At 41.4% G+C, this 19562-nt stretch overlaps 1 protein-coding gene across 1 annotated transcript in view; it reads left to right on the forward strand.

Moving 5' to 3' along the window:
- The window catches only part of tafa3a (TAFA chemokine like family member 3a), a 106708-nt gene that overhangs the window by 57707 nt on the left and 29439 nt on the right, over window positions 1-19562 (forward strand). Inside the window, exon 2 of the mRNA XM_079578345.1 lies at window positions 7452-7564. Coding sequence (XP_079434471.1) covers window positions 7453-7564 — 112 coding nt within the window. The 5' untranslated portion in view covers window position 7452. The remainder of the gene's footprint in view (window positions 1-7451; window positions 7565-19562) is intronic.

Consider the following 19562-nt stretch of genomic DNA (forward strand, 5'->3'; position numbering starts at 1 on the left):
TAGTTATCGCTATATTAGGTGATGCAACATCCTGAAGTCTTCTGATCGAGATGTTTAAGTTTTGCTGCTACCACTTTATCAAGTCATGGTTTTCCAAATGTTGTTCCATTTTAGCCTTGTCCTGGTTTAGTAATATCTAAAAGATGAATTGTGGAACTATACATACGGGAACAAAAACTATTACTCACTATTTGTGCGTAATTGACCTTTTTGTGGAAAGTAAAGGCGCTAACCAGCCATACAGCCATTGGGTCACTACAAGGTCAAATCAAAACTTTAAGGCTTCTTTTGACATTTCACTTAAAACAACAAACAAATTGATTAATATTGATGTGTAAATTTAATAGAAATATGTTGAAATTGTTAAGCAGTTATCACAATATCCAAGACAATGATGTAATATTGCCATTTTTGCGCATAGTGTGTAGCCCCTGTGAGAAGAAATCTCTCCAAAACAGAAAAGGTTGTCCTTGAAGATCATTGCTGCAATATATGAAGTTTACATTTGTGGGGTAAACATGTCAGTGAATCTCGCAGTTGTTGAGCTTATACTCTGTAGGTAACAAACTTTATTATCCACCTCAAATCTAATGTTTATCATCTCTGACTCTTGCAAACATTGATTTTGAGCTGCACGTTGAGAGAAAAATTGAGAGAAGTCGTGAACAGGCTCACTCTTTGCTTTGCTTTGCTTTGGGTTTGTTGTTTATTTGTGTCTATCACTTGATGCAGACTTGGCCCGGGGCATGGCTGCTGGTACATAACCAACTGTGTGTCACATTTAGATAAGCGGTGAACAAAAACACCTAGCATAAACAGTGTGCCCTCCAACCACCGCCCGTTATTGCGCGCCGTCCGCTCTTTGTCAAGTATCAGCGCTAAACACATGCTCGCGCCGGTCTGGCCCCATTGACTTTGCACCGCTCCTGGGCACAAGCTGCTCTGGGCAACTCTGTTTTTGTGTCTTCAATATAACCATCCATTAAAGTGTAATCACAGAGAAAGGGTTTTCACAGTGAGGTGTTGCCGAGTGGATCGCTAATGCCAGATAAAGCAGGCAATCAAAAGCACAAGGAGTGGAGTTCGACTGTAGTTGCTATGCGACGCGAACCTGCCGACACCGAGACGAGTAATTTGCTAAGTTTAATGAACTCAAGTGGGCAAGGCCTGTTTTGACAGCTGGCAGGAATAACAAAGCACATTTTTAACACACTGTACCTATTAATGTAATTTATAAATTGTGTTGGATTGAAATCGTGTGTGGTTGTCTGGATATGAATATCAAAGCACTATAAAGAAAGTTACGACCCGAATGTATCATTGAGCATTAACAACAGTAAATTTAATGTGTTTCAAATTCATTTTGTATGACTGAAAACAACGTCAGTTTATTTTTCATGACTATAATCAGAAATACATATTTCCAATGTTAAATGTTCATGGAGTACATACGTATGTATATTGTACAATTTTTTCCTGGTAATCTGTTTCCTGTTTTTTCCTGTTAATAAAAAGTACGTGACTATAGGCTGAGCGATAAAGTGTGTATACTGTATATGTGTATATTATTGTATGATCAGAATGAAAAAGAGATGAGAAAAGAAATGGTATAAATCTTAAGTACCATATGGTGTATTTATTTTTGTATGACTGTAAACAATAAATCCTTTATGACGTTTTTGTATGATCGATCAACGATTTATATTAATACACAAGCATACACTCATGCATCGGTTTCTTGCATGAGTGTATAGGTGTGTTGAGTAAGGAGTTTTTCACTCCTTCTCCTGTGTTGTCCACTTCCTAATTAATTACCCAAACGTCGGACAACACCAAGCGTGTTCAACACTGGAAGAAGAGTTATTGACAAACAACGCTACACTACCAGCTAATAACACATACCAGCACAGATGACCCAGGATTCAGAAGATTAAATCACAAAGGTTTATTTCCCTAACAGGTCATCTAATACAGAGCTCTGCTTCCCTAGTTCCCTAACATCGAGCCTACCAGCTGTCCATTGCATGGGAGAGACTGTTTTTTTCTAAGGAAGCAGTGTATTTGTATCACATTAAACATTGGAATATTCATGAGCCTAAAACTAAATCTCATTGGTCCATTTGGCTCCAGCGCTTCTGCTGCATCACATAGTTCCGCCCTGCGACCCCCAATTTTATGTCTTCAATGGAATGTTGCAACTGATAAGATCCTCCTGGAGAAAGGCAGTTGTTTATCTTACTTTTGGGGCACGGGGGTTTTGTGCTCACACACTTTGGTGTTCTGGTACTTTTCCGCTGTAACAGAGAACTGAGAATACTTCGCATACATTTTGTTAAGTCAAGCTAAACAGTAATAAGAATAAAAAACAGTATAAAACCTTGTATATATTTTATAATTCTTCAGGTGTATATGTAAGTTTATGTGATGTTGCTTGAATGAGGATAAGGGGTAGGTTTTATATAAGTTCTTCCTACTCCTTTTGAGCACAACAGTCTTGTTTTGTTTTCTTTCTACTGTAAAATGTTTTAAATACTTTTCTGCTCAAATGAATAAATAAATTGAAAAAAAAAGAAATGAAATTATATATTTTTGAACAAATATAATCAAAAATAGATTTAAAGGCATCTTTGCAATCAATGACATTGATTGAATCCTTATTGTAACTAATCAAATGTGGCTCTAATGGTGTAAATCATGTACATGTTTCTATGAGGACAGACTGCCTAGCTTTACAAACTGAGCTGAAGTCTTCGGCTAAGTACTTTAACTTGTTGTCAGTGATTACTCATCAGAGAGAGACTCATCTAATTCTCCATAGACAAAGAACTAGACCTGAGCACACGGGCTGCAAATATCGTACAATGAGACCACGTCTGTTCAAGTTACAGAAGAATAACCGGTGCTTTAATGTCTAGGAGAGCGTAAACAAATAACAGTAGACATTTTTGTAGATCAGACCGTACCGTTTTAGATGATGTACATACATACATCTCAATTTCTACGTCTTTTTCCCATCACAAACTGTATTATAACTTATTGTAAGATGTTTTCCTGTATTTGGTCATAAGGAGTGTTAACCAAGTTCGGCTTTACCTAAATCTACAAAACTCATCTAAACAGATCATGTTCCTCGTGTTGTCGTCACTTTTTAAAACTTTTTTTATAGCTTTCTTTGTCACTTTTCTGTTGCTCTTTTGTGGCTTTTTTTTGTTGCATTTTCATCTTTTTTTGTGCCTTTTTTCGTCACTTTTTCATTGCCTTTTTTGTCACGATTGTGTCGCTCTTTTGTTGCATTTTCATCCTCGTTATTGTCTAATTTTTGACGCTATTTTGATGCTTTTTTCAAGAAGCTTTGAGATTTGGGTAATGCTAAACTGGAGGCGGGGGTTAAGAGGTTAAGAGCTCTGGCTTGTGCAATCTGTTGGTCTATTATTTGCTCTACAGTAACGTAATATAGACATGCTTTTGTGCTTTGCCATTTACACTCTGTCTATTATACTAACACTAACAGATGTTTTCCATGTTAATTATTTTGACTTAGACAGGCTTACACCGCGGCCAGCGCCCCTCTCTCCTTGATATATTTGTCATAAACACTAATTACTCTTGTGGAGCTGTCGTAGCGGAGGTGGACAGGGCGAAATTAACTGCACTGCTCTGGTGCAATGTCCTGAGCACGACACAAAGCCTCTGCCAGGCGCAAGGCTGGGTTTTCTTGACATTTTGAAAGGCTGCTGAGCTTGTACTCTATTGCAGCTTAAGTATAGTCATCAATAGTACTTTTAAAAGCACAGTACCAGCGTTTCATGTTGTTGACTAACTTGGTGAATGGGTATTTACAGAAATTCTCTATAATAACTTCTCTTTAATTTGATTAATATTCAAATCTTATCTTGACCATGATTTAAAATTCAGCATCTGTTCCCAACACATGAGCTGTTTGTTATTTACTAACCTAGAAATCAGTTTTCTTCTTCTTTCTCTATTATTCTCAGTCAATCATCTCGGCCACGACACACACGGTTCAATGTAGTGAACAATGTCATCTCTAAACAAAGCAATTTTAAAAACCATGCTGAGGTGGCACAGGTTAGTGAGCTGTGTGTAACTCACATGGGCCAATAATTGAAAATGACATTGTGCACTCTGTTGCTGCTTCCAATTTAATCCGCAAACTGAATGTGTATATTTGCTGCAGCATGTAGAAATCAGCATAAACCTACACCAAAATAGGTTTGTCCTGATAGGGCCATGTTGTGATGAGCCACCTGCTCTCCCTGTCTCTTGCATCAGTTGAAATTATTTTCCTGTTAGCCCGCTCCATCAGACCACCTGAACACGATGGCGAGGCTGGAAGGACTGCAATATCAGGTTTACATGAGCAATACGAGTTGGCATGGGTTAGGTCATTTCATTTTGATCCGCGCTAGAGGCAAAAGATATTACATTTCTAACCAGACTGGTGGATGTGCAAGTTGTATTTTACTGCACTGTATATGCAGGTTGTGTTTTGACACACAGTTGTTTGTCATTGTGAATAGCTGATTATCTTTTTTATCAAAAATTTGAATGAGATTGTTGTTCATATCGACTAATCTGTTGGGAAACTATCTCACAACATAGGTTCGCAGGGCCGTTGAAGCCTCCATCTTCTAACCCTGATAGACTTTGTGAAGAGCAGTTACTGAATATAAGTATTGTTCTAACATGACCATTACCTTTTTTTTTTTGCTTTTCTCAATGACCTTGTACAATGCCTTCCCCAGAGGCAGTCACTACACATTTCTCTAGCACCAGTACACTGATCTCTGCACATAAAACCAAGTATTCAACCAATTTGAGTGGTTGCACTGGAACAAAATGTCAAGCAGAGATTTAATTTGTCTTCACATTCAATACATAAAAGGAAAGCAGCACTTTTGATCTCAGGATGAAACCATCACCAAGTGTAGCCCGAGCAGACGCACGGCCACTGTGGGAGCACTTAACTTACAGTTGTAATTTCAAGCCAACTCTGCAAGATTGAGTAATTGTGGGAAGTTTTAAGTGTAGGTAGTTTCAAATCAAATCAAATTCACTTTATTTATCCGTTAGGAACTTCATTTGCAGAGGAAGTGCCAATATGGGCCCAATGCGTCTCCAATGACATTACGCAAAGTTCCGGCCGCCATTTTGAATACCGAAGTAAAATTATGCTACAAGTACTACAACATGTAGCAATATCTCTACTCAGGATGAAAATGAAAGACAACTGATAGAAAGTGGCATTTTTATGTACTCGTAATCATTGCTTAAAACACGGCCCCAGAGAGTGCACATTTATGTGCTATAACTAGCAAATGTGGCACAGATGTCGCAGCTCTGTCTGTCGAGCTACAGCAGGATTTACTAAAGATCTGCTTCACTCCGCAGACTAAATTAACACATCAAAGCGGAAACAGAAAACCTTTCTCTGTGAGTGTTACAATTTGTCAAGTCAGCAGAGTCTCAGTTTGAGTCAGTGTTTAAGCTGCTCAAGACGTTAGCATGCTAACGGTTAGCAACTGTCAATAGACACATGTGTGGCTCACATCTATGAACACTGAGGAAATACTGCAGTAACAGCTCAGCTCTGATCTCTGTCACATGTTTTATCCAAGGTTTGGAGTGTGGTTCAGGGCTTTCTCTTGAAGAGGTCAAAGCTGAGCTGTTGAAGGTTACTGCTAACCGGTAGAAGAAGAAGAAGATCGTTCACCTTTCACAGACATAGTCACAAAGCACTTTACATGAGACAATTGGACATTCACTCCATACGCAGTGGTTGTAAGCAACGTTTGTAGCTTCAGTTTCCCCTGGGGGAGACTGACAGAAGCGCTGTTGTGACTGCACACGTCTGCGCCAACAGTCCCTTTGACCACCACCATACATTCACTCACACACATCATTCATCCTGGCCTATTGTACATGTTTTTAGTGGTAGGGGAAACCTACTCAGACACGGGGAGAACAACTCCACACAGAAAGGCCCCATACAGGTGGGAATCGAACCCGGACCTTGCTGTGGAGCGAGAGCGCTAACTGCTGCGCTACCGTGCCGGTAGCATGCTAACGTCTTACACACTGACTCACTGGTTTCTTCACATAAACGTGCGCTCTCTTGGGCCATGTTTTTACTGTTATCTTCTTGAGCAATGATTGATGATCTTTCATTGTCATCCTGAGTAGAGATATTGTCACATGTTATAGTACTGCATAAAAAAAAGGTCACAAGACTGAAAGGCATGTATAAAAACAGTACACCCAGAGACATACAACACAATCAACATGTGCTATAATAAATACAAAGGTAGGAAGGAAAGTGGAGGTTGCCCTCTTTGTCCCTAGAGGGAGGGACTTGAACCTGTACCCTGATGGTAACACTTGTGAGAGTGCAGAGTTAGGAGTCTGTGGAGATCTGGGTTCCTTTTATCAGAACTCTGGAGTCATAGATGCTACTGAGTGAATCCTGCTCCTGACCGATGATTTTATTGCTAATTTTGATTATTTTATTGAGCATGTTGCGGTGAGTGAGAGTGAGTGAACCCAACCAGGCAGTGATGTTGAATGTGAGGATGAATTCAATGAAGCATTAATAGAAAGAGGCGAGAATGGTTTGGTGGACTTGGAGTTTGCGTAGCTTACGGAGAAATAAGAGGCATTGCTGACAATTTGAAAAGATGTGTTCAGCGTTGAGTTGGAATGTGAGTTTAGGGTAGATTATGGAGCCGAGGTATTTGTATGAAGTAACCCTTTCAATTATCTCCCTGTTAATAATGAGTGAGGGAGAGCTGGAGTGGCCATGTTGGAAGTTAATGGTCATTTCTTTGGTCTTTAATACATTTAAATCCAGACAGTTTGGTGAAGATTCAAGAAGATTCAAGTTGACAGCGAAAGCATGTGTTACAAACTACTGTATAAAAATCTTGAAAAATCAACAGAATGATTCAATTAAATGCTGTGAATCTTATTTGTAGTTTGTGATTTCTCTGACCTTGAAGGACACGTCTAAAACTATGAGCCATGTCAACACAGAATGTAATGAAATGTGTTCAGCAGAATCAGAGAAATGCTTGACGAAGTAGATGTACATATGGATGGCTGGATGACAATGTGAGAACACTGAAAGATATATAGCTATTTATAGTTGTGTATTGTCAGCATGAAAATGGAAAGAAATACTAGGTGGCGTTTGAAGGAGCAGCACAGTGTACGGTTCTTACAGCTTAAGCCTTCAGCAGGACAAGAGCTAAAGAAAGTACAACAAAATCTTGCTTTTAAATCATTTAGTACAGATTAATACTGTTTACAAAATGCTGATTTATACTGATTTTCACTTTGTTGCCCAGGAGGTTATTGCATTTGCCGTGCCTCTTATTAAATATGCTACACACTGGACCTTGAAATTTAAATGTTTTTAATGTTTGTTTTTCCAGGATGCGGGAGAGGGACCTGCGAAGCATGTGCAGAAGGGCACTGCTGGTCATCGTCTGTATGGTGTCTCTGTGGGGACAAATGACCAGTGCCACATCGCACAGAAGCCACATTGGTATGTCACTTTGAGTCACAATCACTATCCGCAACAAAATGTGTGTGTGTGTTTTTTCCACTCGCTGTTTTCTCGTGGTTTGTTCCTCCATTACTACTGGTTGGATTTTTGTTCAAATGCCATTATAACTGGTGTAGAGAAAAGTACTTTACAGGTGTTTGCTTTCATGAAACACAGTAACATTAATTCAAATACACAGTGCCTCATAAGCGACGTCTTCTTTTATTTGGGCTTGTCAGATCAAACTAGTCGCACAGAAAGACAGCCAGGACTGCAAGCGGTGTTTGAACTGTAGACCTTGTGAGGTGTTGCTGTCAGAAGTCTCAGTAAACGTCAAGTTGTCATTGAACCCTTACCCTAAATATGACATGAAAACATTTGCAATGGGTGGTCTTGTGTAGGATACCGTTATTTTTTTTCCCGATGGTGCTTCTTTGGCGATTCTCGGTGTATGATACCGATGCCTGAACGATACCTATACTAAAGTATTTCTCATCTAGAACCAGAAAACAGAACAATTATGTTAATTCATTCCATAAAAAAGGGTATTCCGCTTGAATTAGTGAAAACAACCAAGTTACTTCCTTTAACTATATATATACTATACTATATACTATATACTATATTATATACCTAACTATATACTTTAACTACTTCCTTTTACTATATTTATTTCAGTACCTGCTTTTATGTTTTTGATAGCGGCAGTAAAACTTTTTTTTTCTCAATACCATACTAGTATATACAGCCTTTCACAGAATCTATGCCCTCTAAGTCTGAAGAGCACAAGAACATTTTTTTTTCACAAGAAGATTTCTACTTTAGCTTTGACTCTTTTGATCCAGTGCAGCACTTCTTCTTCTTTTCTACCATACTAGTATTGTTTAACGGTACTCAACCCTTTTGTGTTTTCGTTATATAACTAATATGTTTGGCCAAGCCTCATGTCTATTCTGCCTATTAAACAGAACATATAATCTATGTCCTATTGTTCAGTGTTGCAGTCATGCAACAGTCGTATTGGAAAGTGCCAGTACAGTGAGCAGTGTCCACCCCATAGCCGTCAGTGCAGGGGACAAGACCTTTCAGAGCAATTTGTCTGTGATAGGGAGATGGCATGATCCCTGGGCGTTACGGCAGAAGCTGTGACTACACATTGAAATAATGAGGCTCATTGCACTGGAGGACAAACGGCCCAACGCTACAGGGATGTCCACAGTGGCACAAACAAATACGTGGCCAGTGCACGTCTGCCGGACTTTTATCAGACTGTATTGCATATGTTACCTGATAAATCAGAGTTAGGTTTGTAGATGATATGAGGTAAAGTTGCGATTCATGTCAACTTTAAATTCTTAGAAGACATCAAAGCGTCTGTATTCATCTCAGCTTTATTACTGCACACGAGCAGCTGACAACTGTGTGCTAGGTAAAAGTCCATCTCATTTCATTTACATTTTAGGCAGTGTAATAATTCGACATCGTACTCTTCAGAGAAAGAAAGTGCCTGTCATTTTAATAAGTTATACTACATGAGCTCGCCACCGTTGTCAGCTGCTCGTGTGAGTTGTCAAGGCAGGCACAACACTTATCATTTGAACACGGCGGACTGACGACGAGATTCCAAATCCCACTTGTTTGACGACAAACATGTTGAATAAACCATTTCATGTGAAGGCTTACATGACCGGCTTGGTGTTTTGCATTTGTCATGTGGAAGGGGATTTATTTGTGAGGCAAAGGTAGGTGTAGTGGAGTGCCGCGAGCCGCCCTGACACTGGGGTAATCACGCTGGCTCTCCCTGGGTGCTGGGGTCAAGGCAAGGTGCGTCTAATAAACAAACCTCTTTAGCTCTTGTGTTTATTGAGGTGTGGGTGAGTGAACTCTTCAGAATGGCCTGGATCAGAGTATTTGGCGCTGCCTCACCCACCATAATAAGAGCAGTGCGTCCCCCGGAGCTCCGTCTACATTCATTAGGCGCCAGGAAGGAGTGCAGAGGGACTGTGCGGCTATGGGGGAGAGTGATAACAAGTACCTTTCGGCGAGCACAGTTTGTTTGGGTTCAGTCGATAGGATTTAGACGGACTATGCCGGCAGGTCAGGCGGGAGCCTCATTACTCAGCTATTTAGATACTCTGATACTTTTCCCCACGGTCCTAGCTCACCAGACTGCCATTAGCGAGCAGTAATCAAGCGCCGTGTGGATCGGGTTAGTGTCCGTGAGGAGCAAGCGTAGGGCAGGCGAGAAAAACTCTGATCCTGCTGAGAAGGTGTGAAGCCCTCCACGTGTGCTAAATGCTTCAAGCACTTCTGTTTTCTTTCTCGTTTTAGTTAGATCAATATAGCGATTGCACTGTGTCATACATATTGCAATTTAATTTGGCGTATTTGAGTAGTAAGCAAGGGCGCACATAAACGAACATACTAAATATAACGTTTAAAGGAATATTAATATAAATGTCAATAATCTGCATAAAAGTTGATAACTCTACATTGAATAAGCCGATAATTTTGAACGAAAAATGCCTATTTAATGAAAAACAACATTCTTAATGGTTAGAAAGTCGATTGCTTTTAAACTGTGATTTCAGGGCATTGTGATCTTAATTGTAAGTCAGTCACAGATTTAAATGCGGGCAAATTAAGGCGCACGGTGGCGAACGAGCTGCACAAATTGTAACAAAATGACTTCAGTGCAGACGTTTAAACAGGGTTTGAATCAGGGTCCTTCTCTATATTCACACGCGCACGAGGGACATGCTGCCTTATTAATGAGAGGAAACTGTGCTGTGACGCTCATTTGAATTCAGAGGAATATTTCCATATTTGCTTATGGAGGGGACTTTGTACAAACTCGGATGCACCCTAACGAGTTACTCAGGCTGATTCTTTTCATGCTGAAGGGAATTTTAGATTACATGCAAATTAGCTTAAACTTTTCTCTTCAATTTAGTTTGAGAGTAGAATTACGTAGATCCTTGCCAAAAAGCTTGTCAGTAGGGCCCGACCGATATGGATTTTTGGGGTCCGATACCGATATGAATGGTTAGCATGGCCGATGGTTGAACTGTGACAGCAGGGGGCGCTGTATATTTCTATTTAGTAGGCACTTCAGAAGAAGCTTGTTTGAAAGACAAAAATCAGCAGATTCCAAAACAAAAAAACGGTATGTGTCTAACTCTGATGGTTCCGAAATTATACGCAAAGGTCTACAACATAAAATACATAAAGTAGGTGAACAAACTGGTGACCGATTTTCACCGCGGAATTTAGCTTCAGACATTCATGAGCCCTCTATCATCTGCTTCTATTTGACCGCTTTTCTTTCCCCCTTTTTGCTAAGGCATCGTCTGCAAGTATTTATCATCGTGTAGCATTAGGTTATCACTTAATTTTGATTTGTGTAACATTGTTGAGACATCTAACAAGCTAATTGGGTTGTGCTAGGCTAGTTCACTTTGTGCTTATGACTCGTTTGTGTTTTATCATATAAGCCCATATACATTATTGGTTTAGTCTACTATATTTTCTAGGGTTGATTTATGATATAGACATTTTTGTTTTTTTAACTGTGTTACAGCTTTACAAGATTCCCAGTTAATGTCATGTAAGTAAAGCTGCTGTGTCCTGGAGTTTCTCAGAAGTGTTTAAGCTGCATGAAACATAGTCCAGACAGTAGTTGCTGAACTGGGGCCCGACCTATATGGATTTTTGGAGTCCGATACCGATATGGAGGGGGTTGGCATGGCTGATAGCCGATATATGGCCAATATTTTAAGTGATCTAATTCGATGTTGTTCTTTTTATCTTTCAAATGTTCTATAGTTAAACACGGATTATTATAGGAAAGGTTTGGATCAAAGAAATATCTCTAATAGAGGTTGACCAGTATAGTTTTTATAAGGCCGATTTTGATCTGATTCCGACATGCACTGCTAATATTTTTGGCCAATATTATGAAAAATCCCCAACTGGAACCGCCACCGTAACGTGGTGGAGGGGTTTGAGCACCCGTATGATCCTAGGAGCTCTGTTGTCGGGGGCTTCGTGCCCCTGGTAGGGTCTCCCTGGGCAAACAGTGATGGGTCAGACAAAGAGCGGTTCAGAAGCCCCTTATGAGAGACCAACAGGCCTGTTACATCATGGGGCCGTCCTTCTGTGGACCCACCACCTGCAGGAGGAACCATAAGGGCTGGTGCAATGTGATTTGGGCAGCTCCAACAGCTGCCCCCACGACCCGGCAACGGACAAGTGGAACAAAATGGATGGATGGATGGATTATGAAAAATGTCTTGTCTTGCATCATGCTTCTAAACGTGTCAGTGTTGAACTGTGACAGCAGGGGGTGCTGTACATACAACATAAAATACAAAAAATAGGTGAACAAACAAACAAACAAACAAGCAAATCGATTTTCACTGCGATGTGTCTAAGGAGTTTTGTGAGGGCTCATTTTAAAGCCCAGACTGAGTCCTTTCCAGTTCACCCTTTCTCTCACTTCCAGAGATATCAGCAGATAAAGAGGCCGATATTGAAAATACCCAAATATCGGCCGGATATATATCCTGGAGATAGTCTCATATCAGAATGAATAATGGAAAGAGTGTTGGCTCTTCATAGATTTGCTCTAGAGTACACAACGGGTTGCAGCAGGTCACAGTGGAGGCCTTGCCCAGAGTAACCAGGCGGCGACAGAGCAGCAGGTCACTGTGGCCCCGGGGACACGTGCGGATGTGGGGCAGGAGCAGGTGGATGGGACTGTGGTGGCCGGAGATAGTGCGCGGAGGGAGATCGAGATTGAGATGTGGAGCTGTTTGAGATGCACTGTGGGGATGACAGGGGTCAGCTCGCCCCATCTCCCGGTGGCAGCAGCGAGATTAGAAAACCATCAAACGTCCCGGGCTATACGCGTGTGAATGGCAGCTGTATAGATGAGCCCTGAGTGGCTGCGTGTGGCCTTGGATGTATCCCTCTGTGTGCAGCGGTGGAGCCCAAGAGTACGTGCCGGGAGAATATCAATTGTTTTATTCACTCAGAGCAAATCAAAGTTCACTCCACTGCTTGTTATTCCCATCATCAGTGTAATGTTGTGTAGCTCTGTGAAAAGTTTTTAAGCCACAAACTTTACTGTAGCTGTAAATTGAGTTTGGTAAAGAGCGCATTTTGCATTTATATTGGTTAGAATAAAATTATGTCTCCATCTCCAAAGGCTCTGTAAAGTCTGTTTTTGGAGTGCAATTTGTAAAAATAAGCGTTGAATTGCTTTATCTGATGAAAAAGTTTACTTCTCTTCTATACACAGAAATTAGTTCCAATGTGTATGATTCTATTATTGTTTTATTTGTTGTGTTTCTGTAATTTTCGGATAGGAGGCAATACAGGTCTGCTTAATGACAAAAACCCACATGTATTGTTAAAGGGGCGGAGGACTTCGCAGTTAACCCCAAAACAGCAGTTCAGGCTGAACCATAGACTGTATATATAATGGACAGCTTCTGCTCACTCCTCCCCGTTAACCATAATGTCCACGTTCGAGGGGGAAATCATGGCGGATTTACAGACTCCCCCTCCCCAGCTCTGACGAAGCATGTTCCTAAAAAGAGCATAAGGGCGGGATCTTCTTTGTAAACTCCACTATCCTTATGCTTAAGGCTATGGTAAAGTTAGGGTTAGTTTGGAAAGCTTCACTATTTTAAGATTATGAATAGGGTTAGAAACAGTTAGTTTGGATTATTTTAAGATAGCGTTGTCTTGTAGATGTGACCTCATGGTTGGAGCTCCACTTCACTGGCTGCTAATGTCGGCAATTGCACAATGACAAATAAAGTACCTAAATATTCAAACACGCCCGTTTAAGCTCCAAATGTAAAACTCAGACCTCAAATGGTCGTGCTAATTCAAAAGGTAAAAAGTGTTACGCCACACCTAGAGTATCTGGGACAAACTAATTACAGGAAAAGTGTTTCGATGGCATTTAGCATAAATTAGAGTTTGCATAAAGATGCCCCGATTATCACCGTTTAAACTGAGGCGGGTCAGTCCCTCGCTGTGACAGAATAGCTCTTCCATGTTAATGTCCTGTCTCATTACAACCCATACGTAAACGCATTGTCTGCCCCTTTATAACGTAACCTCTAACTCTCTGAAATGAAGAATTTATGGATTTTGCCCCAATTTGAAGGAGAGCTCGGTGATGACAATTTGAGCTGATGAATGCAATTAGTGCAGAAGTGCTAACAGCATGGCAGTAATTGGGTCTTACAAAGTGAAAGCCTGCCCTTATGCCCGGCAATTAGAGCAACCTCCTTAGTTAGTTAGGCAGTTGTTGCTGTTAATGCTTGAGTGAAGCCGAGTGAGAGCAGGTAAACCCTCTCTTATACACCGCGGTCAGGACGATGACATATAGATTCACCAGCCCACACAGAGGTAATAATGGATGCCTGCTCCTGCTAATAATTACTCTGTGGGCATATTGGTAGTATTTTATAGTACTAATTTCTGCAGGTGATAGATACTAAAAGAAAATATTATACTTTTTTTATGGGATCGTTTGATATGAAAGCATCAATTATATTATTTTCTTCCTGTACTGTGTAAGAGTGTGTAAAATACTTCTTCATTCCCTGGATACCCAATGTCAGTAGGACTAACAGTATATAAATAATTATACCATGGTCTGGGTGAATACTCAGTTTTGACTGGCTGGAGGGTGTCGGTTAAAAAGTGATATACAGTGGTCCCTCGCTATAACGTGGCACCTTTTGCGGCCTCGCTGTTTCGCGGATTCGCGTCCGGATGGGCTAGTCGCAGAGACAGCCATCGTAGGCACGTTCGAGATGCTGCTCGCCTTGATGATCGGTGAGACTAGCCAGCGCAACGGGGCGGAGAAAAAAGTCTGAAGCCGGCCGCTCACATTCATTTCAAGTTTTTCCTGAATAAAAGTCATTTACCTCCTGCGCTGTTTCCTTTACTCCAGCGACATCATTCTTCACCAGAGAAAACCTTTCCATTTGTTTGTTTGCTCAAGTTTGCATGATAAAATATTTTTTATTGTAGGAGGCAGTACACAACTTTAATAGTTTCTATTTGTTCAGATCTAAAGTGTTGCCCTGAGGCGAGAGGAGGGGGTCAGAGCCGAGCGGCTGACAGGTGGGAGTTTTCCCGTCATGCACGGGGCCGTGGAGCCGCTGCAGTTGCTCTTGGGGAGATGCAGCAGCTGACCCAGACGGCTGGTCTCGTTGGGGTCTCACGAGCTTTCCGTCCCCCACGTGCCCGTGACATCAGAGCGAGACTGGAGCAAGTCGGACAGAAACCTAACCGGCATGCACCATGCGTTTGCAGACGGCTGTCAAAACTGCGTCCGACTAGCTCATCTCAAACGAGCCCAGTGTCAGCGCACACCGCACATCGCAGAGTCACACAGGCCGGGAATGAGCGGGTCAGGACTTTCTCTGCACTCTTACGGAAAAATAAACCCTGCTAGCGTGTGCCGTTTGCCTCAGTTGAACACACGTCTTCTGAAGCCTGAAACTGCCACGATAAAACGTTGGTTCTAGCTTGTCCTGTTATTTCTGATAATGGACACCTCGGAGGTCCCTTACATAAAAAAGAAACAATAGAAATAGCTCAGAATAGTTTGTTTTTGAGGTTTATTTGGCATATGTTCACTTCTGCTGTGAATTGAAAACATTGCTTAAGCTTTTTACACCTCTCTTTATGGACAAAGTACAGATGTTTCTTTACCTGCTTGACATGCTAGCGTCTAGCTGTACGCCTAGGGTGATTTTTTTATCAACTGTTCTGGCAAAAAAACACCTTCGTTGGGATCACAACCACAAAATGTTAGTGTCCTTTTGCAACGTACTTGCTATTTATATGGACAATTCTGTTCAGTTTTGAAAAAAAGGCATACAACTGAACTTAATGCCTTCAATTGGATGCATTTAGCAGAGGATTAAACTGCGCCCCACTCCTTAATTCAGGCCGAGAACCTCAGCTCTGTCTCACGTTGAAATGTTCGTTTTTTGAGGTTAGAACCGTGTAGAATCATACAGTTTGAAGTGAAAAAAAAAAAGCACCATCTCTGTCAATTTAAGCCTAAGGGCCAACAAAAATTGGTCTGAGGGCCGCGTTTGGATTTTGGGCACGCCTGAGCTACCACATTCACTTTGAAATTCATCTTGAGCATTTACCCTGTTCTCTGGTGCACTGCTTGTTGAGGTGCTGCTGCCATTAAAACCAGAACAGCCTTTCTCCACAGCTCAACATCTGTCTCTAAATTGGCCTATAGTTTAATTTCTGGATGTTTCCAAGCGTTCGGAGAAAGTTTAATGCCCTCTCCAAACGCTAATTTCCTCTTCTTACTATTACAGATTTGCGGGCCCTAACCGTAAATTTAGCACAACTGTCCCCTGAAACCTCTCTCTCTTCCCTACACCTCGGCAATATAAATCCTAAACGACATTTATGAGTGCTCATCTGTAGTCGAGCTACATTGGGAAGGCGGTGGAAATCGTCAGCCTTGGGTAGTTTCCCGCGTTCTCTTAAAGTAATGCCTTGTTATGACCTGCTAGTTACTCACCAGAGGCAGGAAACAAACTGAACAAAGTGAAATATAAGCTCCTAAAATGCGTTTTGTCAATTGCTTGCTTCCGTCCCGTGGTTGTGCGTCGAGCTGCTCTCGCCTCGTCCCTCACATCTCAGCGGGAATAGAGTAGCATAGCTGGGGTGTCCGTGTCTCTCGCCCCATAAAAGCAGCTTCGTAAGGCTGACTATCAGGTTTATGTGAATGGACTGGAGCATAAAATGTAATGGGTCGAACCAAAACGGCTTTTTTTAAAAGGTTTGTCGACGGTATTTTTCAGCGTGATGTTCTATTAGAAAACGGGGGACATTTATACAGCGCTGTCAGCGAGAGGACAGGTCAGATGCTGCTGTAATAGTGTCCTCCGGGCCGTGATTCACGCAGGGATCAAGGATCAGTGTGGCCACTAATGAGGTTATATTGCTCTGGTATGATTTAGCCGCGCAGGTTAAATATAGTGCCCACTTAGCCGCAGTGTCATCGCAATTACGTAGCAGTTTGAAAAAGGGATTGTCAGACATGATCTTCGGACTGCTGTGAACGTTGCTCTTGATAATTGCCAAGTAGGTTATGTAGCCACGCCCACATGTTAGAGCTGCAATAAAACGCAATGAAATAAATAAAACTCCATGGGGTCTTAAAGGGGCTAGATGCAAGTTAGTCATTTTATACTCACTACCGCCACCTCTGGTCTTATGCGTAACTGCAGCTTCTATGTTAAGCTCGTGCATGACGGCACTTCGGACCCGAATTAACACCTTTTTGAGTGCAGGATTTTAGAGGCAGTTGTGGTGAACAGGTCTGAGCTCATTCCACACATTAAGACATGGCTGGAACATGTAAGGGGATGAAAATACTTAGTTTTAACACATTTTGAACTCTGTATAGTCCCTTTAATGCAGGGGTGTCCAAACTTTTTTCATGGGGGGCCACATATTGGAGCGTACACGGGGTAAAGGGCCATGGGTCGGTGTTTTGTTCCGCGAAACCTTCCACTAGCAGAGGTTTAAATTGTGCCTAATGCCTTTATTTATGCTTAAAACCTTAATGCCAGCTCTGTATTACAATAAAATGCCAGTTGTTAGGTTAGAATTGTGTAGAATTATTACATATTAAATAAAAAGGACCATCTTTGATAATGTGAACTGATTCAGCAAGAAGCCTGAGGGCCACCAAAGATTGGTCTGAGGGCCACATTTGGCCCGCGAGCCGCACTTTGGACACCCCTGCTTTTATGTGCTTAAAACTCGACAACCGTGCACGTTCTGAAATGCCTGTCATTATTGTGTTGATTTTGCAATTCATGCGTGTTACCCCCTTGTTACCAGTCCTGGATGAGTTTCGAGTTTTCAAACAAAAAAGTCAAATCAAACAGTACAAGTGGTCGGAAAACAATTATCTTGCAGTTTCTTACTTTTAAGGCCACACTGAGCTTGCATCAGCATCCCATGCCCTGAGTAAGCAAAGCGGTTGTGTGTGTTTCATTGTTTTGAAAAGGTTAACCCGTCTGTGGACCATTTACAATAGAGTCCCGACACAAGCAAGCGTAAAAGTGTACAAGCATTTTGCGATGTTAAAGGGATAGATGGAAGTTGTCTTTTTTTTTTACTCGCCACTGCCACCTCAGGTCTTGCGCGTAACTGCAGTCCCTATGTTAAGCTCATGCATGATGGGGGGATAGACCAACTTTTTGAGTGACAGTGCAGGCTTTTAGCAGCACTTGTGGTGAATAGGTCTGGGCTCAAGTAGGGGGTGGATAATACATAATTTTAACATTTTTCAATTCCGTCTAGTCCCTTTAAGTAGTTGGTCATTATGGTCAGCCATGAAGGCTGAAAGATACATTAAAATAAGTAGAATAGCGTTGTGTGGCAAAAGTAGCTGTTATGTACTGTAGGTCAGTGGTTCCCAACGTTTTTTTGTCTTTCGTACCCCTTTGGCCTTTCAGCGGTCAACCGTGTACCCCCTACCTCAAGGGTGTTATAGTTTATTTTGAAAGTAATTACTTAAAAGTGGTATATGTAAGAAACAGGACAATGCTGCAGTCAAAATAAACCTAAAATTCTCCCAAAGCAACACATTTTACTGAAAAGTATAGATAATAATATACAAACTATGTTGCATTTTCCCCTTTTTTCAATCTGAAATAGTTCCAAGTACCCCCTGCTGAGTCCTCGAGTACCCCCAGGGGTCCCCGTACCCCTGGTTGGGAAACACTGCTGTAGGTGATAAAGTGTCAAGTGGAGAGGCTAAAATATCTTTAACGTGAAGGAATTGTACGGAACTTAGCAGTAAATAATCGTAGTATAATTTAGGTTAGAACGAAAAGACTGAAAGCCATAGGATTTTATTTCGCTTCATCCATTAAGCCACAAAGCTTTTACTTCTTTTAATTTGAATCACTTAGGCAAGGCAAGTTTATTTACACCGCACACATTTCACACACAAGGCAACTCAATGCGCCTCATAAAAGAAGATATGCAAAATTAAAATCAGGTTAAAGTTCAGGAAAAGCACATACACAAAAAGACATGGACATGGGATACAGTATACACAGTGCACGAGGTCAGGTAATGGAATTTTTTCTTGGGCAAGAAAAGGTCATGAACGCAGACGCAGAAGGATTGGGGGGCGTGGTTAGGGAGGGGATCTGTGTGAAGTTATTTGCATAGTGGTGCGTTATGTAGGTTTTCCAAATTCATTCAAACTACAAATAAAATGCCCCTCCCATATGATTTACCCGGAAATTATATTGTGACCCCCACTGGTGTAGCAAAATCTACATTTCTTTAAAGCAGTACTAAGTAACGTGTTTGCCTTAATAAATCCTTTTTGTAGTCCCTGTGGGGGTAATACGAGTGTTTATGCGATGATTGGAGGGTCTTTCATCTCCCCCTGGTGTCTCTGGCCAGAAAACCATGTTTGCAACTTCAATGCCACCGGACCGGAGCAAGCAATACACACTAATGGAATCACGAAGAAGAAGCTAACATGCTAAGGGGCAAAGCTAACTGCGGGCTAACGTCACTTTAAACAGTGTTTACAGCCAAGTTTGAGTGAAAAAAATCATTTCCATTGTATAATTGGATGCACAATATCCCTCTCTCCCTTCGCCTTTCCTGTCAGCGTAGTATTTACTCTCCAAGACAATTAATAAGTAAAAAAATCGTAACTTGCTACAACACCTGCACTCGCGCTTATGGCCTCTAGGGGCAAGAGTTACTTAGTACTGCTTTTGTCTTTTGAATACCACCAATGGAGAAAAAAAAAACACCCTTCAGTAAACTGCGGCAAGGAGATCATCTGCTGCCATAATTGGGTAATGCTGTTGTTCTGATCTTGGTTGCAGGTTGAAAATAGCTCTTACTTAGCGGTAGTGTTAACGCAATTAAATGACAGTTTGATGTAGCAGCG

Source organism: Gobius niger (genome assembly GCF_951799975.1).
Source record: "Gobius niger genome assembly, chromosome: 20".
Classification (NCBI taxonomy): domain Eukaryota; kingdom Metazoa; phylum Chordata; class Actinopteri; order Gobiiformes; family Gobiidae; genus Gobius; species Gobius niger.